This window comes from Takifugu rubripes, chromosome 1 (assembly GCF_901000725.2).
Source record: "Takifugu rubripes chromosome 1, fTakRub1.2, whole genome shotgun sequence".
Lineage (NCBI taxonomy): Eukaryota > Metazoa > Chordata > Actinopteri > Tetraodontiformes > Tetraodontidae > Takifugu > Takifugu rubripes.
Window position 1 is genome coordinate 15,010,940 of NC_042285.1, and position 22,582 is coordinate 15,033,521.

General features: G+C 40.3%; 2 protein-coding genes across 5 annotated transcripts in view; both read left to right on the forward strand.

Annotated features, from left to right (window-relative positions):
- Window positions 1-4,095, forward strand: part of neurod1 (neuronal differentiation 1) — a 4,301-nt gene extending 206 nt beyond the window's left edge. Inside the window, exons 2-4 of the mRNA XM_003961622.2 lie at window positions 997-1,262; window positions 2,256-2,485; window positions 2,996-4,095. Coding sequence (XP_003961671.2) covers window positions 1,009-1,262; window positions 2,256-2,485; window positions 2,996-3,555 — 1,044 coding nt within the window. The 5' untranslated portion in view covers window positions 997-1,008 and the 3' untranslated portion in view covers window positions 3,556-4,095. The remainder of the gene's footprint in view (window positions 1-996; window positions 1,263-2,255; window positions 2,486-2,995) is intronic.
- A 1,710-nt stretch (window positions 4,096-5,805) lies between these two features.
- Window positions 5,806-22,522, forward strand: cerkl (CERK like autophagy regulator). Of its 4 annotated transcripts, none has more exons than XM_029842653.1 (15): window positions 5,806-5,851; window positions 6,394-6,584; window positions 7,145-7,254; window positions 10,166-10,396; window positions 13,936-14,067; window positions 14,667-14,730; window positions 16,007-16,137; window positions 16,239-16,313; window positions 19,213-19,390; window positions 19,821-19,886; window positions 20,224-20,261; window positions 20,351-20,468; window positions 20,553-20,649; window positions 21,909-22,105; window positions 22,212-22,522. In XM_029842653.1, the coding sequence occupies exons 2-15, from the start codon at window positions 6,454-6,456 to the stop codon at window positions 22,288-22,290; spliced, it is 1,647 nt and encodes a 548-aa protein (XP_029698513.1). In that variant the 5' UTR covers window positions 5,806-5,851; window positions 6,394-6,453; the 3' UTR covers window positions 22,291-22,522. The 4 variants fall into 4 exon arrangements, with proteins under 4 accessions (XP_029698513.1, XP_029698506.1, XP_029698499.1 ...); XM_029842646.1 differs by lacking the exon at window positions 5,806-5,851 and adding an exon at window positions 6,168-6,281; XM_029842639.1 differs by lacking the exon at window positions 5,806-5,851 and having other exon boundaries at window positions 6,329-6,584.
- The last annotated feature ends 60 nt before the right edge of the window (window positions 22,523-22,582 follow it).

Here is a 22,582-nt window from a genome sequence, read left to right on the forward strand (position 1 = left end):
CGAAATAAAAAACTTAAGCTAAATCACAAGCTGAAGCTCAACATCACTTAACCTGCAAGTATAATAGGACTAACATCGTAAAATAATTTATCCACATGTCCTTATAATTAAATCACAATAAATAACTAAACAACCCCAAATTATTCTCTTTTGGAAGAGTTCTTACATTGTGGGTGAAATTCTTTGTTTCACAAATTCTTAACCTTGAGATTATCGGATACAGTCTTCGATACGCGCCACCACAGCTTTGGATGAAAACATTAAAATAACAATTACATTTTACTCATCCGATATTTTCTTGTAAATATATTTTTAACCCGAGTTACAAAAAGTGTCACTCCAGTTGTTCACCCGTCGACCCGCGATGATCCCATATTGGTTGAAGCGGCATTATCCTTCCGATGTTGGAACGCAATTTATTTTTACATTTAACACATTTTCTCCTACATTTTCTACTGATTCACTTTGTTTGTCTGATGTTAATTCATGTGCTAAATACTTTTAAATTATATTTCCGTTTGTGTTCTAGATCTCCTTTCTTTTCAAATAAATAACTAATTCTAAAAGGAAAAAACATCTCCAAACTCCTACTAAACTCTAAGGGACCTCATGGTATCGGTCCTGTAATTTCACCACAGCAAGTAAATGTATGCACAAAATATATGGACTTTTTCCGTTATAAAGAACATAAATAATACACAATAGACTTCTACGTGAAATTTTTGATAAAAAAAAAACATTGGCTTTATTTATCTGGCAGCCTATTGTCTAGATTAAAGCATCCCTTTTGGGATTAAGTCTACATGGTTTAATCGCTGTGTGAAATGATTTCGGTAATCCTATTTTCAAACTGAGGAAAATGTCTAAATGTGCAAAAAGGACGAGGCTTTTATTCATTAATTATCAAATGTCAAAATAGGACTTGAATTAAATTGGTTCAGTTCGTTATGTGTTTTCCACATACATATCTATATGATGCTTTTGTTTAATCAACAGAGAATCAGCATCATGACCAGATCTGTGCGGGAGGATCAGGTGTCAGTGGCGTCAGAGGAGCAGCCCACAGGCGGAGACACGGAGAGGGGAAGAGGAGGCGGAGAGGAGGAGGAGGAGGAGGATCACCTCCACCAACTGGAAGAGGAAGAGGAGGACGATGAGGAGGAGGAGGAGGAGGAAGAAGAAGAAGAGGAGGAGGACAGTGAGAACAAACCCAAGAGGCGCGGGCCAAAGAAGAAGAAGATGACAAAAGCACGCCTACAGAGGTAACGCATCCTGGTTCAATAAAAACCTTTTGCAGTTTTCTACCACCTGATCCAAAATGTATAGAGACGGAGAGTGTCCTGCAGGGGGCAGTAAAAACATTACTATATACTCTATATGTGGGATCATCAGAACATTCGGAACTGACTGTACACTAAAGAGAAGCCAAGTGGGTGACAAATGTAACAATCTACTATCAAAAATCTAATATCATAATGACCACATTTTCATTTAGCTATGTTTAAGATCTTTCTATACTCACTGATGTGGAGCCACCGTTGTCTCCTGTGTCTGCAGAAGCTCAGAATGGATAAACAGATTACAGTCCTAACTTTTATCTTTTCTTTTATTAATCAACTCATTCAATATGAAAAAAGTAATTTGCAGGTGCGTTTATGGAAAAATGCAAAATTCGGGTTGTCCAATATTCTGGAAAATGACACTTTTAATAACATTTTTTAATGACATCTTTAGTTTTTATTCTGACCAGTAGATGCTAAAAAGCATGACACACTGGATCTTGATGTTTTGTTCCGTTAGGGTATTTTCAAGTATTGTTTTACTTGAGCCAATCAAAGAGAGGTGAGGGATCTATTTCTTCTCTTAGTTTTTTTATTTAATTTTTAAGTCTCTTTTCGATTATCTTTCTCTGATATCTATACTTTTTAATGTGAAATATCATGTAGAATTTGATTAAATTACAAGCTAATTTGTGCAAATGATCTAAGAACGTTTTTCATTTTTTATTCGTTTTAAGTGAATCTATATTTTAATAGTTTGCTGTATAGTTAAAAATCTTTACTGTTTCTCAGTGCAGTTCATTGATAATCTTATTTAGCAGTCTCCCTCTGGCTCAGGTATTTACTGCACAACTGTAAACAATTTCAGTACTAACGTTAAGACAAAGTTTAAACCATTTGCTCACATGATTTTACACACAGATGACCAACATTAACAGTTTACAGATATGATTGTAAAACGTTCTGTTTCCTCAGGTTTAAGGTCCGTCGAATGAAAGCGAACGCCCGGGAGAGGAACCGCATGCATGGGTTAAATGATGCTCTGGAGAGTCTGCGGAAGGTCGTCCCTTGTTACTCCAAAACACAGAAACTGTCAAAGATAGAGACACTGCGCCTAGCAAAGAACTACATCTGGGCCTTGAGCGAGATCCTGCGCTCGGGCAAAGCTCCTGACCTTATGAGCTTTGTCCAGGTACTCTGCAAAGGTCAGAATCTCCTTCACTTTAAAATCCTATTATTGTGATTAAAAGTGATATAAAACCCATAATAAACAAGAGGCAGTAGCACGCAGCCTTACACACATGATAAACATTTGAGTGTTTCCTTAAGGTGTAGTAATTTTAGCATGCTAGTCATAGACTTCTAGTTCACTAAAATAACAAAAAAGAGCTCTGTAAATACAATTATCAGAGTTATTCCTTTAAATGTAACCACATTTCATTATTTCTAGCAGAATGTAATGGTAAAAGTAAAATGTCGTAAAATGTCCAGGGTACCACACATTTAAATTAAATAACATTTTATTACCCAGTGTATAATTACACAATAAAAAAGTACAAAGAACATGAATACATCATCAGCAGAGAGTTAATGTCATTCCCCAGTTTCTTAACAGCGATTAAATTAACAATTCAATTAATTACAACTTTATTCATATAGCCTCTGTTGAAATAAGTCTATTACACTATTTACCGCTGTTTCCTCCTCATTCTCAGGTCTATCGCAGCCAACTACCAACCTAGTGGCGGGCTGCCTACAGCTGAATCCTCGGACTTTCTTGCCAGAACAGACGCCTGACCTTCCCGCTCATCTTCCTTCAGCGGGCGCCGTTGCTTACCCGGGACATTTCCCCTTCCAGAGTCCTGGGCTCACAGCTGGGCTGCCCAGCCCACCCTATGGTACCATGGAGCCCTCCCACATCTTCCATCAGGTCAAGGGTCAGTCCTATGGCACACTGGAGCCCTTTTTTGACAGCGTATTGATGTCCGATGGCCCGGCGTTTGACCCCCCGCTGAGCCCACCACTCAGCATCAACGGGAACTTCTCATCTTTCAAGCAAGAAGCTGTTGCCGTTGCCGACTATGACAAAAGTTTCTCCTTCAGTGTACACTACGGGGGAGGGGGACCAGCAGGACATGCTGCCCTATATGGGGGTGGGGGGGCCAATCCACGGTGCAGTGAAGTGCAGGTGGACACCCTAATGGGTTTTGATGGACACTCACACCATGAGCGGCTAATGAATGCTCAGCTAAATGGCATTTTCCATGATTCCTGAGGAAGCGGCAAATAACGGACAGTGAACCATGACGAGGGGAAAAATGCTCATTGAGGAAACGTTTTGTGTATTTCTTTTGTTTTATATGCTGTCTTTCTTTCCATCTTTCCATGTTTATGTCTGCATCAGGCTGTAGAATACCTCTGTGCGGTCATGACATCAGAGATGGTTGTGATGACATCACGCAGATGATGTAATAACTCTTTGTAGTGCTTTATCCTGCAGCAAATGATCCCTTAATATACTACTGCTGTTTATAGTATCATATGGAATCAGCAATAATCATTAAAAACTATGCAATTTTGTAACAAAAACCCAAAATGAGCTATGCTCCTATGATAATTCAAATGTTAAATGAAAAGATTTCTCTATTTTTGGGTTAGTATGTTAAGGTAACGTTAAGCCAGTATTGGGCTGAAGTGGTCATATTTTTCACGTATTTTTTTATGTTTTGCTTTTTAAAACCTGTTTCTGTAGCTTTCTGTCAACATTTCTTGTAATTCATGTTTTATAAATATAGATGTTTATAAAAGCCATCAATTACAAACTGTGATTCATCTGTCAGTGGCAACACAGCAAGACAGTGCATCTTTGTTTAGGTCTGATCCATGCCCATTATTTTCTAATGCATGTACGCTGAAATACCAGACCAGATGATAGGAAATGCCTTGTTTATGCATTTGAAATGGAGCTGCAGGTGGTTATCCAAATGGCAGCTTAATGGCTACAGCCCTCTCTTTCATATGTTGATAAGTTCAGTGAGTTGAGCCCAGAGGTTGTATCATGGTGTCGTTTCCATCTTCATGCAGGGAGAATAGAGAAAATTAGTTTTAGCAATTTTTAGGGGGCAACAAATTTTTATTATTTGTCAGAAAATCTTGGCAATGAGACATATAAAAAAAGACTAAAATAAGAATTTCCAATATAGTGAAATTATTCCAGAAATCATGGTTTATTTATCCCAGGTTGATAATTCAGTTAATTCATTTAAACTAAAACAATATACATACAGTCATATCCCAATAAAGCTGCTGCATCTTTAAACCATTTGAACAGTTTAAGATGGCAGATTCACCAACAAGAACATCTGGGTCTTTGCCACCAGGAGCTCCTCCACTGATGATCTCTGAGTCAGTTTAACAGATCCGTGACCCCTGACCCTTTGCTCAGGATCATAATCTGCCCAGGTAGCTTGCCTTCACTCAGAAGGCTAACTTATATCTCTCTAAACAAAGCGCTATATATGCACCCCATCATCATCATGGTCTTGGGAAGAAAAACTACAGACAAGGCAACTCAACTAATTTTTAGCCTATTCCTCTTGTGATGGAGACAGTTCTAACCACTGAGGCTCAGTGCTCAGCTGTGACTAAACAAATAACTAAATAGCTGATTGAGCCAAAATAGGTTACGCCAATAGAGCCTAACAATTGTAGAATATATTTCATGGGAAGTTGGTTGTGATTCTTAGTCTTCATTCTGAACCCTCTTGACTAAAAACACAAATAAATATTGGGAAAAGCCATATAGTGGTTTTGATGTTACACCAAAGGACAGCCATATCCCTCTAAGCTCGAAAAAACAAGACAGAGGTTTCTTAGAGATCTACTGTTTCGTGACACAATATTATAGGAAGTGGAGCATAAAGACTTAAAGTTTGATTAAAACCATCAGCAGAAAACACATATCCCTTCACAGAGCAAACCTTGTTAACATGTTAACCACATTATCACAGTGTCTGAGAGATAAACCCCAATTACTCTCAGTGTCTGCGTGTGTGTGAAGGACACAGATGTTCATTCTGCAGGCAAAATTTTAATTTATGAAAATTATCTTGTTTATGCATGAGAGCCCCTCAATTTCTGCTGCTCTCCTACTGTGTGTATGTGTGTGTGTGTGTGTGTGTGTGTGTGTGTGTGTGTGTGTGTGTGTGTGTGTGTGTGTGTGCATAAAAGTCAACAGGGACAATATGGTGGCCATATCCCACCATTTAGCATCATGGTTGAAATGGGCCCACTATTAAAATGATAAATATGAATCCAGATACTACAATACCAAAAAATATCTCAAACCAAAAAGATTTTTTTCCCCTAGCTAATTCTTCATTAAGGAAATTTCTTATTAAATATTAAAGGCTGTTAATTTCTAAAATCACTCCTTTGGTAACAGTGGTTTTATTTTTTTGGGAGAGGGGTGTTGTGTTTCATCCTGTTGGCTGATCATGCCAGCCTAAACGCAGCCATCTGCTAACTTGGTGGACAACGGTCTTCATGTTTTAGCCAGGGTGCCCCATTTGGTTCGTAGTTGTCACTTTACAATTATATACCAACAGCAATAAGAAATACAAAACTCCACGCAGTGATGTATTAATTAGATATGAGTTATCATCATTGGTATTTTATATAATATTGATTTTAAAAAATAGGTAACTACGCTAAATGTCTGAAGTACGACCACTTTTGATTCGTATTGTAGAACAGTCTTGAATGTGGTGGTTTGATGTTGTTGAATTGGCTACTTAATTTTGCCACACAATTAGGCTTTGCAGTTAATGACACAAGATTTTTTTTTAATCTTAACATTTAGCTGCACTGTTGGACCTGCAGACAATCACATTCCCAATTAAGTAGAGTATTTGTGTAAATGTAACATGATTGGCATTTAAAAGACGAAGAAAGGACAGATGTTCACGCGTACACGAACGACCTTCCGCGTGCCCGAATAGAGTAAGCTGGCGCTTGTCACCATAGCGACGGAACCCGGAAACAAACCGTAACCTGCCCGTGGTGATCAGCTTAGTGCGTAATTATCTGTCCTGTGTTCTGTTATGTTTACCAGATAGAAAACAACACGAGTTTCGTTGTTTTACTTGATGTTTCGTTGAGCAATTTGGCAAACATGGCGGAACCTGAGGAGGAGCTACAAGGCGAGGATGGAGGCAGCGCGAAGAAGGTACAGAAACGGAGTAGAAGGAAGAAGGAGAAGCGGAGGGAAGAGGAGCCGCAGGTGCTGGAGGAAGAGAACCAGAGGTGTTTGTAAAAAAGTTTCTTTCAAATGCTCTACACGTGTTTTCCAGAGCCCTGGTTATTTTATACTAACCCTATAAATCATTGGACAAGGACCTTTTTGGATATATTTTAAATTCTATCTAATAGTCCCAAGTCAGCACAGCTAGAGGATTTCAAAATAAAAGCACGGCAACAAATACTGTAGGTCTAATTTGTTGCCATTATGGCGGCATCAGCTCATCACTTTGCCCACTGTAAGATTTTATTCAACAATAGTTTCATTTCTGATTGGATATTTAAGAAGTAATGTAGGTTATCTTGTCACTGGCCTGTTATACTATTAATATGTCTAAATCAGAGGATTGTCCTCAGAATAAATGTGCATATGATATATATTTTAATCTATGTCAACATGCGTGTAAATATATATTTAAGTGATCATTTATATCACTGAGGCCACCTATTAATTTGTGAGTCACTTATATTATCAATATGGGTATGTAATTTAAAACCTTAACACATACAAAGCATAGGCAGCTAACTGTTTTGTGATATATTTATTAATGTATGTTTGCATATAGTGATTGTGTTCTCCTGCGAGGGATCTTCAAACTGGGGAAAAAGAGTCATGATGTCCTGCTCACCCGAACCAGACTAACCTGGACCCCCATCGTTCCAGAGACCCCAACAGGTGACACACACATGCAAACGCACACACATATTTACATATTTCAATTTTTATTGTCTCATTAGAAACAATAAATATTCAACATTCAGCTGACGAAAAGCACAGTTAACATAATTAGCACAGCCACATAAACTCAAAATATCTACATACCATATTACATTTTTATACATTTTTAGATAGTATCTTCGCACCAGTAGCCAGTCATGGAAGGAGTTACCTCTGCGACATATTTATCTGCCTGTATTCAGGCAGAATTTACATCACATAATCTGCATGAAAATCTTAAATGTGTGCACATTCTCATGACCTTAACACAACAGCTATTTTTGAGGACATCACTGTCAAATCTAACCCAATATAGTTGTAGTATTGAGGTACATGCACCTAAAACCTTTGAAACATTGTTAGTCAAGGTTATTGAACTTGAAATAAACAAGTCATACTCCAAAATCTTATGTGTGTGCATGTTGACTGTGAGTCAATCTGTTTTGTTGTATTTCATCCAAGCTAATATCATTAAGCCAACATTCTATGTGTATATATCCGTGAGTTGGCAGTAGTATCGAACAGTTGGTTCAGTCTATGGGGGGTTATTAGTGTCTCTCAGTGTGAACAGATTAAAACACGTACACGCACACACAAACACACGCACACACACACACACACACACACACACACACACACACACACACGGATAAATGGAAAATGACTTTTTTCCTGTTGTATGCACATTCAAAAATCATTTGCATCATAAAACATAAACTCTATGGGAGACATAATCTTGATCCACCTTCATCACCTTTTGATGCCTGTCTGCAATGGCGGATTATATGTCAAATTTCAGGTGATATCAGGCTTTATATTAATAAATTTACCCGTTAAATCTTTATAGGGCTCACTCAGGTTAGGGCTCCAAAATTCAAGAGTAGCTTAGTGAGAATGAGGCAGCGCTTTGTCTTATAAAATTGTCTTTCATTAAAATAAATTGGAAAGATTTAATCACACAGTTTTACTTCAGTAGGTTTTCCCATTGAGGACCAAATCCAAAACCCAACACTGTGAGTGATGACTCATTTAAATAAAGGCAAGAACAACAATGACAAGTAAAATGAACATAATTTTACTGCCCTGATTTGGCTAGATTTTTAAAACAAGTAGTGGTGACGGTAGTGAGTAGTAACATGACGTGTGTGTGCGTGCATGCGCACGGGCGTGCATGTGTGTTTGTAAATTAGGATCCATAATTCCCACAGCGAGCCACATGGCCTGGTCACCACGGGACCGGACTGCCACTGTGTGTGTGTGTGTGTGTTTTAGATTTTTTTTTTATTTTTGTGTCATCATATAAGTTTGTGTGTTTATGTGCCTGTGTGCACAGTGGGTCATCAAGGGCATGATGGGAAACGTACCACCATCTGGAACCATCCAGCACACCTGTGACTTGAAATACGCTCTCACTGTGTGTGAGCGCTGTGACTCTGTGTGTGTCATCGAATCACATTAGATAGATTCCGTGAGACGGAAGAACTTCCATTCTGTCCTTCAAATTTCAGCGAAATCATATTGATATCACTTGGCCTTTTTTTGTGTATTTTTACACAAATCAAATGCTATTATTTTGCTTTCTAAGCAGAAATAAATGAACAATGCGTAGATTCTCATCATCATCTATGTGCATTTTCATGTAGGTTTTCATATGTTTAAATAGAAGGTCTAATATTCATAATATGGGAGGAAGTCAGTGGGCAGAGAAAGTCACATCAGTATGGAGTGTCATACTGTTGCCCTGACATGGAGGCTGGCCTTTCTGGGTTGAAGAGGGATGGGTGGTTTGGGGGTATTTGGTATTCAAAATCAGCACGGAGCAGGATTTAAGGGAGACAGGAGGGGACTTAATCAGCTCTGTTTCCTGTTGGTACATCCCCTCTGAGGTGCTCAGAGTTGTTCAATATCTACTGTCAGTCTTCTTTTTTTTAATCTTTTTTTTTGTAGCTTATTTTTTTGATTTTTTACTTGTCACGATCAATTACCCAGCAGTTTGTCACCTGTTATTGAGATCTTGTTCTTTGAGACTGCTGGAAAGCTCATATTTTCTGTTTTGATGTTGGACAGACCAAGAAAGGCTGAATTATATTTTGCATTCATATCTTTTTAAAAACTATCAATATAGTTTTGATATTCACTTATTCAACACACATGCTAAATAGACATTGTATAGTCTTACCAGCAAGAAACCTAAATATTTTTTACACGTGTGCCAAAAAGGGACCAAGATTGTTGAAGATGCAAATAAAAGGGTCATAAACAGTATTTTGGTGGTTTTCACAAAAATAGTCAAAGGAATAATCTTATTCCCCCACTTTTAATAGATCGATATCGATCTATCTATCTATCTATCTATCTATCTATCTATCTATCTATCTATCTATCTATCTATCTATCTATCTATCTATCTATCTATCTATCTATCTATCTATCTATCTATCTATCTATCTATGTGTGTTATGTAATTCTGACGGTATTGTCTGAGCTCCGCTGACATTATCTTCAGAGGATTAGTCTGACACGGACCAATCACATCTATCACATTTTACAATCCCTCTCTGATTACACTCATGTATTGACAGGTGCAAATATGTGTTCTGCTGATCAGTGGATTAGTTATAATTCCAAGAAGTTAATTCTGTTGTGTAATACTGCTGCAGACAAGCCTCCTTGTGTACTGTAATAAGATGCTCCAGGCGCCATCAATGCAATTTTAAAAGGGCAGTTTGTTTTCAGAGCACTTCACCATTCCAGGGTCTATGATTTACTCACGTCACTTCCAATAACACACTATCAGTGAGGGGAACTGACAGAATCAAGTGGTTGAACACTTCATCCCTGATGTGCAATAACTCTTCTGTTGGTGCAGGTGAGCCGTGCACGCTGCAGCCCGGTGTGGTGCTGCTTCAGGATGTGTTTGCGGTGAAGGTGAAGCGACGTCGAGCGGTCGGGCAGCAGACTGGGGGAGCCTTTTTGGGTTTGGCTCTGTTCTACTGTAGGAGGAGAGGGAGGAAACTGGAGGAGGACACGCTGCACCTCCATAACTCCTCCTCAGAGCACACGCATCGCTGGTACAGCACCTTAAAGGAGCAGCTTCAAGGTCTCACACGCACACACACACACACGCGCACACACACACACACACGCACACACACGCGCACACACACACACTCACACACACGCACACACACAGACACTTGCTTCAGCCTAATCTGCTATTCCTTTTCAAACAAATTAATACTTTCACTAAGTCAAAGGGGCAGTAATTTGCCAGATGTAGTTCTAGCTGCTGTGATTGTAATTTCATTGTTTTCTGTCAGCATCGCTCTGTCTAATGATGTGCGTCACAGTTAAATCACACAATAGAGCTAATCTGCTAATCCACTGGAACAGAAGTGAAATGACATATTACACATGTGCTTACACATTCAGCAGGACTCATTGTGGTTCTCTCTCTCTAAGCACTTCATGCTGGCATGAGAAATAAACCCAATGTTTACAGTTTAGAGGGCAGTTCAATAAAACAGATGGTGTGGGAGACTTTGGGTGAGAGGCTGGAAAAAACCAAAATAATTATCAATTATCACCCAATTCTCAATATCAGTGTTAATATCAATAGACGCCAGTTATCAGTACAAGACAGTAACACATTTTTAAAGTAATTTTACTTCTTAATTCATCATTTAGTGGTTCAATTGGAATTTTTATTTACAACCTGATGTGGTTGTAGTCCTGTTAGTTTGTCCAGAGAAATCTGAAGTCTGCATTTATGACAAATTTAATATTTTCATTTGGAAATTAGTCAGAATTGAATATTCTTATTTGAATATGTTGAAGAATTGCAGAAAGTGCTGGATTATTTTGTGATGAATGGCTCAGAATTTTTAGGTCTAACTCACACACTGTCCCTTTGTTTTTTAATTTTGATTGTGTTGATTCAGTGTAGGAAAACTGACTTAGAAGAGATAAAGCAAACGGACTAAGCGATGGAAGTATCAGGGTTTGTCTGTTGTACTGGTCTCGCCTGCTTAGTTACAGTATTATGGATGCATTGCTCCATTTCCATATTCATAGTTGTAGATGTTGCTGCAGCGAACAGTTTCCAGATGCTGTTTCCCAGGTGCACTGTGGAGGGAGGTGCCTGGCTGACACTTAACACACAATAGAACTGTTGGAGGCTTGTGTGCATGGGACTCTTCTTTTCACATCACTTTTCTCACTTCGGCGATGATTTCAGCTCGAACAGAGATGTTGCGTGTTATATTCATAAATGAGGAGGTCAAAGGTCCCACACATAGGTTGCCATCATCTCGTCACCATGGCATTGGCCTGACACATTATCGCTGGTCACCTGTCTGTCTGTTGGTCCGTCTGTCCATCAAACCAGCTTACCCATGGGGCCCAGCAGTAGTCAGACCTTCTTATGTAGCGCGCTACACACAGGCGCACGTACACAAACACAGGACCGAGCGGCTCAGGTCGTGTGTCAGCTCGCGTGGTCACACTGCACATCAAACTGCGGTGGCTTTTGTGACTTTACACGCCACAACAGCAGAGCCTCAGTGAGGGGAAGGTTAACATAGTCAGTTGCTTTGCTGCTGCGTGGACATTAAGCCTATTTTCCAGCTAAAGATCAACTTGAAAAGCACATTGTTTTGTGAATTGTAGCGTTCGCGGAGCAGGCAGCCCCCCCCAACCCCCACCCCCAAAGCAGACACCACTGACACTTCTTAACCTTCAGGCCAGAACATTCAGCCGCACAATGCTGAGCAGGGAGTAGACATTCTGTTTCCAGAACGGTATTCTGTCCCATTCGCGGTTTAAAACAGCTGAAAAATGCAGTGCGGAGCATGAATAGCAGTCAAGGTGACAAAAGCCACCCCGTTATGCTGTATAGCATCTGTTTCCGTACGGAGTGGATGAATTGATTGCAGTGATTTAATAGCACGCCAGACTGACAAGTCGTGGAACTCAGACTCAATGGCCTGATTTTGGCCAGGCGGTCATGAGCTGGTGCAACTCCTCCCAGGTCAATTGTGTTGTCAATCAAAGCTGCTGGTAGTCATAACTGAGGAACTTCTCTAAGGACACACAGAGTCATAATGAGAGTGCTCAGTGTGAGATTTGTTAGCATAGGATAAATCACTAAATCGCTCTCCTCGTCTAAAAGAGGCCTATTCAACTTTTACCTGAATTCTGATGCCGTGAAGCTACACTCCATCTAGGTCACCACCAGGTACCATTTACAGATCTTCCTGAAATTAATCTTTTGGCAGAAATGACCAGTTCCCCAACAATACAGCCCACTATGAACCATAGTCCTTCATATTTCTATTTCTTTTTAATTAAGACCTGTTTCAAGCCAGCCTACAATCAAACTTAGTGCAACATTAATTATAAACTGCTATAATAATAATATTGTATAATAAGGAATATCATAGACTGTAATGTTCTTTATAGCCTTTATATGGGTTCTGTTTTGTGCATTAAAGTGTGCCTAAGAAATTAGAGCATGTGTCCACATACATCTCATACATGTTTCTCATCATTTAAAATACATTTATGTTTGTAATAACACAACAGATACACAGTAGTGGAACCATGTATAGTGTTGCTTGTAACATCACTTCTTTAGGATGAATATTTGATGTTTATTGGCCGTTCTTTACACTAACATCATTGGTTTCAGTTGACTTCATATCTCCAAGTACATAAATGTACAATGCAATTTTGAGCATGCTTTCAGGTCAGTGACGTTCGTGATTTAAGTGCACAAAGAGTGTTTGAAGTCCTGATGATAATGGGGTTCTCATAGAAACTGCTGGTTGGGGTGTTAAGTAACTGGGAGGAAGTCCAAATAACCTGGTCAGAGCTGTGGGTTGGAGGGATGGCAGCAGGAGCACCGTGTGCATGTGTGAGGTCATTAACAGGGCGAGGTCATGTCTTTTGGGAGCAGATTATAGTAATGAGCTGGATAATGGAACTGGTGTGTGTGTATATTGATCTGTGCTGGCCCATGGGGCTTTATAATGCCAGTCTCTAAATCTGCCTAATGATGAGCCGTATAGGGGATCTGTGTGTCTGTGTGTGAGGGATTTACAGTCAATACTGTCTAATGAAAAATACGCACTTGTCGGTTGTTGGTAGAGATGTGACCTAACCTTTAATGCTGTATGATACGATATAAACTACGCTGCATGGAGGAGAGTGTGTGAGTGACGGCCTGATGGGCGACCTGTCCTGGTTTGGTGACTGCTGGCATAAGCTCTGGCAATTTACTGATCACAAAGCTAAACCCACAATTACGGTTATCATCACATGTTAAAAACGCCTTGAGGTGATGACGATGATGGGGGTTCATACCTAATAAAGTAGGAGAAGAAAAAAATGAGGTTACTGCTAAGTATGATGCTGATAAGGACTGCTTTCTGGAACCAGTGAATTTTGGCAACCTAGGTTAGCTCAGTTAATATATTAATAGTGTTACAAACATTTTGTGTCAAAAAAAATGCAGCACAAACACTTATGCACATTTTAAATAATTGTTTGTTAATACAAAGTGTGTGAAGGTTAAATAGGGATCTAATGTAATCAGAAAATAGGTGAGAGTTCATTTTAACGATATGTTTCCATCCACAGCGTTCAGCAGCCGACCCAGGTACTTAAAAGTGTTCATCAATCCCTGCAGCCACAAGAAGGAGGCTGTTTACATCTATAGGGAGCATGTAGCGCCTCTCTTTAAGGTAGCTGACGTACGCACGGACATCACCGGTAAGTAGGAAGTAACATTTTATTCATTATACAAATCGGTATAAATTTATTTTCTTTTGAGTTATTAGTGAAAATGAATTAGTGCCGGTCTCTGTGCTAAAATAAAGTGCCAGACCAATGGAGCTAGTGGAGACAACTCTAAGTGAAATCTGTGTTTCAGAGGTCCAAAGGTCAGAGTTAATGGCAGTCTTTGGTCGCTAGGTAACCTGATACAGGAGGCGGGGCTAATCACATCTGTTCTATCAGGGAGGCAACCTGTGCCTTTCCTCTTCCCCCTTTCCTCTTTTCTCTTCTGCTTGTTTTATCACCTCATTTTAACTTTTTCTTTTTTTCTGTGATGTCCCTTCTTCTGTCATGTTTCCATTCCTTTGTTCTTTGACTTCTTCGGGACATCATCTCCAGTCTTTTTTTCTCTCCATCCTTTCCTCTTAGCAGATGGTGTCATATCCATTGTCCCACTTTTTTTGGCATTCAATGAAAACACACTCGGGTACATGTGACCACACACATACATGAACATTCTGTTTTTGTCTCAGTATCTCTCCATCTGTTTCCTTCTCTCTCTTCGTCTGTCTCTCTCTCCGTCCCCCTTTCTCCAGTGACAGAGAGGAGAGGTCACGCTCTGTCGGTGATGAAGGAGTGCAAGCTGGATGAATATGATGGGTTCGTTTTGTTTCTATCTTTATTTGTCAACTCTCTCATTTTAAATCAATCACTTGTGTCATAAAAAAATTAAGTTTTAATGTAGAAAATTAACGCAACAATCATTTACAGAGTGAATATTAAATTATTGTCATAGGAACACATTTAAGAAGGCCAGATTTCCAATCAACATGTTCTATAAGCCTTCAAATTGGCTATTGTGGAAAAAGGCCATCATAAAGACAGGATGTTACAGTCTTAATGCTTAAATGAACTTTGACATCTTCCTTCCAAAGAGGCCAAAGCGAGCCAAGTCAGAGACTGACATGAAAACACACTGACCCAGACTGCTTGTAGGCATACACACAAACGTACGCACGCACGCACACAAACGCACACACACAAACACACATTCACGGTTGCACATACACAGGTATGTAGGTATGGCCACCTGTCCAACTAAAATAATTTCATTAGAAACAGCTCACATTAGCGAGAATCATTCTAAAACTTCTACAAACTTCTATGACTTCTCATTGCAATCCGGTATAATTTGCGTTTGTACGCGTCTGTGTGTGTGCTTCCAAGTATGCGTGTTTGTTACATGCATAATCAGCTTTTGTGTTCAACCCTCATAAAGCTTAATGTGCTCAAGGAAGATTAGCTTGATTGCTAAGCTAGCTGCTGCAGTCGTGTGTGTGTGTCTGTGTGTGCATGAGGCTGCTCTGGTAAGGATTTGGTTGAAGCCTACTTTTGCCAATTAGGCTGGCTGTCACCGTGGTGACTGGAGCTTCAGGTAATCCCATCTACATGAAGGGGGAGGGGCAGAATCTGTTTACTTCACGTCTACTTCAAAAACAATGTCTGATAGTGAGCCACATTACCTTTCAGTGCTGCACAAATCATGGAGACCTTTTAAGGAATTAAATTTTTTCCTTTATTAACATAGTATTGTACTTTTTGTACAGACATACTAGTATTATAATGATTTCTGCAACTAATACACGTAGATTTAATTATAATTAAAGCTATACACGTATACTTGAGTTTATGCCTATCTGAATATTCATCAAGATATTAGATAAGTGTTTTGGAGTTTTGATACATACAGTTTGTGGCTGCTACGATCAAGAAGCTCTTATTTGTGATACTAACTTTAGGTATTGGGCCTGTAGAGAAATTACACCCTCTACTGGATGTAGTGGAGACAAAGGAATTTAAACGTGTAGGTAAAATAAAATAAATAAATAAATACAGACATAATGTGATATGTCACAATTTTATACCTGTTTTTCAGAGTGGTGTGTGTTGGTGGTGACGGCTCAGTGGCAGAGGTATGTCATGCTATGGTGCTCAGAGCTCAGCTGGATGCTGACTCCCCAGAGAAACCAGTGAAACCAGCGCTGCCACTTGGAATCATTCCTGCTGGTGAGGCACTGGGCTGATGCAATGTATATACGTAGCACATACCCACACACACGCACACACACGTACACACATATATGACATGGTTTGTGTCCATTTTACAGGTTCCACAGACGTAGTTTCATGTTCTGTTCATGGAGTGCGGGATCCACCCACTGCTGCCATGCACATCGTGTTAGGTAAGCTCTCCCCCTACCTGTCTTATAATGCACGAAAGATTATTTTAATAATTCAATTTATTGTTACAAGGCAATTAAAGCGATTTCTTGTTTAAATTGGGAAGTTCATCGGGCACCCGAATCCCTTTTTTTGCATTAAACAGATTAGCTTTTTTTAGTGGGGGGGGGCTATTAAGCTCATATTGAATCATTAGGTTAATTATAAATTATCGACCCAGGAAAACAACCCAACAACAAACAGTGATTTTATATATATATAAAAAACAAAACTCTTCCTCGCCCTCCTGGGCGGTGCCTCCTTCCTTCAGACTCGGGTCCTCTACCAGAGGTCCGGGAGTCTGAGGACTCTGCGCAGGATCTTAGCTGTTCCTAGCACTGTGCGCTCTGGACAGAGATCTCTGATGTGGTTCCTGGTATCTGAGCCATCTACTCAGGTTGGGCATTACTGCCCCTAGTGTCCCAATCTACTGGGACCACTGTTGCCTTCATGCCCCACATTCTCTCTATCTCCTCCTTCAGCCCTTGGTACTTCTCCAGCTTCTCGTGTTCCTTCTTCCTGATGTTGCTATCACTCGGGATTGCTACATCTATCACCACCACTGTCCTTCGGTGTTTATCCATCACCACTATGTCAGGCTGGTTGGCCACCACCATCTTGTCAGTCTGGATCTGGAAGCCCCACAGGATCTTGGCCTGCTCGTTCTCCACCACTTTCGGAGGTGTCTCCCACCTGGTCCCTGGGACCTCCAGCCCATACTCAGTGCAGATGTTCCTGTACACTATGCCACCCACCTGGTTATGCCGCTCCATGTCTGCTTTGCCTGCTAGCATCTTGCACCCTGCTGTGATGTGCTGGACTGGTCTCAGGAGCGTTTCCACAGAGCCTACACATGGAGTCTTGTCTGGTCTGGTAGACCCTGGCCTCTCTTTGTGTGTCTGTCTATATATCTAAGCAGAGCAGAAAACTGAATTGCTATCTATCTATCTATCTATCTATCTATCTATCTATCTATCTATCTATCTATCTATCTATCTATCTATCTATCTATCTATCTATCTATCTATCTATCTATCTATCTATCTATCTATCTATCTATAATGCCCATATATCACAGTTTTTTATATAATGCACATATATATGTGCAATGATGAATTATAACTCAGAGTTGCAGCAGCAACAAGCGTGTGGGAACAAATAAGCTGAAAGAAATGTCCACAATGGCTGACAGATGCTCAACAGTAGGATCATTTTCAGCCTAAATCACAGGTTTTTGCTGCTTACTGTAGCCCCCGCCCCACACACACACACACACACACGCACACATACAACTCCTCTGGTGTCCCTATATGTGCTGACCAATCAGCAGGTATCATGCTGTAGTGAGACATCATTTCATGAACACTTCCACAGATGGATGTGGCACACACACCTGAATTGGGTCCAGTAGTACTGTGCCACAGGTATACAACAGAGAATTGTGAGTCATTTATTTTTCAAATAATCAAATTAAGTAAAAATATAACACCGTTTGCGGGGTCAAAATAATTCTCAGCTGATCCCTCACCTCTCTGTCTCTCTCTGATACAAATACTAACTCTCTCAGACACACACACACACACACACACACACACACACACACACACACACACACACACACACACACACTCAACTCTCGAAAACATGGCATATGGTGATGAAATCAGATTCTGTCTGGAGAGAGACAGACAGGCAGTCAGTCAAACATCCAGGCAGGTGGCAGTTCAGTAGGTTACAGCAGGTATGTGGCCAGATGGTGAGTTGCATTTGGAGCCTCTTGTTTGAGAAGCAAGTAAAATTGGCTTGATATAAAAGATTGTCTTTCTGTTCTGTAATTAGTTCAAGGGTTTGTGTTTTCTTCATTTTGGGACATCAGAAACCTACTGATTTAGTTGACACAGAGACTGCGTTGGAAACATATGACTCCTCTGTCTTGGCATGAGTGTGGCCTTTTGCACCATTTCTCACACCTCCCTCCTCAACAGATTGACTTCTGATGGCATCTTAAACTGGTTCCAATCAAAGCTCTGTGGCCAGACTCAGTTAATTTAACTTAGACCCTTCAGACACCAGTCATCCCTTTACACTAGACCTAGTAGCATCCTCTTCATTAAAGACCTCCTTTCTGTTGACAACATTATCCATAACGACAACACTAAGGTCCACTGCTGCATGGCTGGGATGCAGCTATATACTATGTATATAAAAGCCTGATCCATCCTCTCTTCACCACTCTGGACCCAGCCCACCTCACCACCAGCAGGAACTTGCTCATTCAACCGATCTGCTTCCAGAACTGCTACTTCACTCCCTTCCCCTGTTTAGATCAGACCTAAAACTCACATGTCTAGGTTATATTGTGTGTTTAATGTCCGATGCACTGTCACAGATTCCTGAATATTTTGCACTGTTCTTGCGCTCACTGTTCTTTTGGTTTTATTTGTAAATATAACCTGTGCTTTCCACTGGGGAGTGTCCTTGATTATTCCAGCTAGAATTATTATTATTATTATTATTATTATTATTATTATTATTATTAGTAGTAGTAGTAGTAGTAGTAGTAGTAGAAGATTTTAGAATTTGATAGCTGTTTGACTTGTGGTGCATTTAGATTGATAAATCAATAGAGACTGGCCAAACTGGAGCAAGAAAAACCGAGATTGGTCATATTAAAGTGCATATAACACACACACACACACACACACACACTCGCGAGCGCACTGACCTCTTTTTGGATTTTGTTTTTCATGAATATTAATGAATTTCTGAAAATATGACCATTCGGCCTTTCATGTGCACATCCAGGGTCCCAAGTATTCATATCTTCATTCGACATATTTCACCCCCCTTTTCTGTCCCCAGGTCACCTGCAGCAAGTAGACATGTGCAGCTTCTCGTCTTTTGGTCAGCTCATGCGATTTGGTTTCTCAGCCATGTTCGGCTTTGGTGCCCAGAGTTTAGCACGAGCAGAAAAGAAAAGGTGGATGCCGTCCTCACAACGACGAGAATACGCTTTAGTGAAGACCCTGGCGAGGCTGAGGTGATTCACTCAGTACACGCATGGCCTCCAACAGCAAACAGAGTTTTATTGTCAATAAACAATATAAATGTGCTTGCTGCTCTGGTGTGTGAAAGGCTACTGTCCACATGACGCAAATGCTAATTCAAATTTGGGAGGGGACCCAAAAACGTAATAATAACATTTCTATTTCAAGTTCAATCGCAAGTAAATTGACTCTATTCTATGCTAAGAAGTGCATAAAAACAAGATATTATAGAGAAGCCTGTAATAATAAAGTGTTGGGAATTACAGGTGAGGGACCTTCATGATGTGGGAATAGTCATCACTGATCCATCAGGATTGGTGAAGAATATGCATAAATGCTGCATAAATGCTGAGTCAGTCCTTGGAACAAAGTGAAAAGTAGAGACTGCATAGGTTTTAACATGTTTTTTTCTGTCTCTTTTAGGCCTGAAGACTGTCAGATCTCCTTTCTACCCTCAAATAGGACCAACAGGAATTTGTCTGAACAGCAGTAAGAACTTTATTGTTCACATAAATACAATTGTGTATTTATGCAACCGTTCATGCTCCCCTTTCAAAATTCAGATGTCAGTGACTCATGTGAAAATGTAACTCTAGGCATGCATAGATTATATTTTGCTCTGTTGTGGAATGTATTTTTCTTTACTTGCTTTATCTTGCTTTGCTACTTGATGTGCCCAGTTTTTCTGGCAATTTTCAAATTGCTTGCAGTCATTCCTTAAATTAACATGAAAGATGGCCTAATCCGTAACTTTTTGTTGTTTTTGTTTATAAAATGTTTATAAAATCATATTATCTTAAAAAACAACTGTACCTCTCTGAAACAGAGACCAGCAGCAGGACCAGCACCAGGATCCTGAGTCAGGTGATTGTATCTTTACAACATGTTTGCTCAAGTTCAAAGCTGTGATTTTGGATTTGGACTATTTGATCTACTCCCTTTTTTCCGTTCAGTCGTTGCAGTGGGGGAGGAGTCCTGGACAACCATTCAGGGCCTTTACCTGAGCATCAGCGTCATGTCCATCCCCTGTCTGAGCCCGGTCATTCCTCGTGGTCTGGCTCCCAATACCAGGTACACTGGTGTATGATGTGCACTTTGACCTACTGTTGAAGGCTGCTGCAGCTGATTTCAGTGTGTGTGACTGCACTCTTGCAGGTTAGCTAATGGCAGTGCATCATTGATTGCTGTTGGAAACGCTTCCAGATCAGAGTTTGTCAAACACCTGAAGAGATACAGCAGCTCTAGTGGCCAGGTGAGGTCAGCAGCCAGGCTGAAGCCTCGCGGACTAACTGGACAAAATGGAAACAGTATCATTTATCCGAAATGCTTCAGCTATTGTATGCAAACTGGTAGATGGTAGATCCAAGCTCCTGTTTCATTTTAAAAAGAAGCTATTTTTTAGGTTATTCAAAGTAACACAGTCTATAGAAATTATTTTTCCTTAAAAACAACTTAAAGCAAATGGATGGATGACGGATGGATCTTTAGTTATAACTTAATCGTCTTAAGAGTTCCAAATCATTGTAAATCTAACTAAGGACTTAATGATAGAACGAACAAGACTGTCTTGGCCTGGTTTAACCTGGCATGGACTGGCCAAGCCTATAAGGTTGCACACTAACCCACTTTCTAAATATACTGAGAGTGTGGCATTCACAGGTTGTTTACACGATGACCCACATCCTGTTAGCCTCAATCCTAATGAAAGCACGACAGCTCAGTGTCAAACTGCAAGGTGTCATGGTGGAGTGGCCTGTTTTTAGTGCCTTCACACCTTGGGCGCGTGCACACACACACACCCACACGCATACACACACAAACATCCACAATACTGGTTACTTACCACAAAACTCCTGCATATCCTTGTGCTGTCGACAGCACAAAGACAGAGCTTTTATATTTCTATACCAGTAATAATCTCTGATGCTCCTAACCTGAAACCTGTAGGTGACAGTTACATGGAATGAACAAAGCAAGTTGGAACCCAGTGAATTGGTAAATAGTTTCTTTCAATGGAGAACTGAAGCCAAACATGCTGTCACACTATAGTTGGGGAAAGACTACCAAGAAAAACAGTTAGTGCTGCAACACTCAGACGTTAACAGGTTTAAACAGGAGATGTTAAAACATAAATACAAACCTTAAAATGTTTTGCAATTTAAACAAAATCCTTTTTTTTTCTTCCTGAAGTTATACTCAATGATTCCCCAGACTTGACCCTGTGTTTGTTTGTTTGTTTATGTATTAAAATGTAATGAAATAATTACAAACAAAAGGTGATAAGACTGGACTGTTTTCACTCCACTTAATGCAAAAGTGAACAGCTCCTATCCTGCAGTAGAGACGGTCCATCTGTCTTTCTGTCTGTCTGTCTTAGTCTCTGCTGCCCTCTATTGGAAGACCATGGTCATGCAGTCAGCATTGCCAACTGCCATTCCCTTTCTTTCACCCACACACACTTTGCACCTTTTCACCCGTTTCCCATCAATGTTCTGTTTGTTTGGTCTTCAGCAGTTCAGTTTCTCCTTTGTGGAGACTCATGACATCTCAGCAGTCAAGATCCAGTTACAGGCGGTGGCTGGCTGGCCAGAGGAGGAGAGTGAGGAAGAGGAATCTAAAACCTCACCTATCATCCAGTCAGAGGGAGCCACTTGCCTCTGGAACATAGACGGAGAGCTGGTGGAGATGGCTAATGAAGTTCTCATCAGGTAGCCTCCTTTGAAAAACACTAGGTTATATTTATCCATTTCACACAACCTTTTTGGTTGTAATGTCACCATTGTGTGTGTGTGTGTGTGTGTGTCATGTGTTCAGGGTCCACCCATGTCTCATCACTCTGTACGGGGAGGAGGTGGATGAGGCAGAGTCAGCGGTCTCTTGCAGCTGCATCTAAATCCAGCGGGGGTCTGCTTTGTGGTATCTGACACAAATCTCCACTTCCTCCATTTCCTTTAATTCAAGTAAACCATGTCGGATGTGAGCGCCCCCCCCCCCTTCCCCGGCCTGAACTGCAGAAACACAGGTAGAGTTCAGCTGCCATAATAATTCAGATCAAAGTGCTGAGACAGCTGCCGCATCAGGACCTCAAAAATGTTGAAAAGACACAGATATATTTGTTTTACTGCATTTTATAATCACCAAAGGCCGTCAGGGGGATGTATTCTGTTTCTGAGTGAGACTGAATG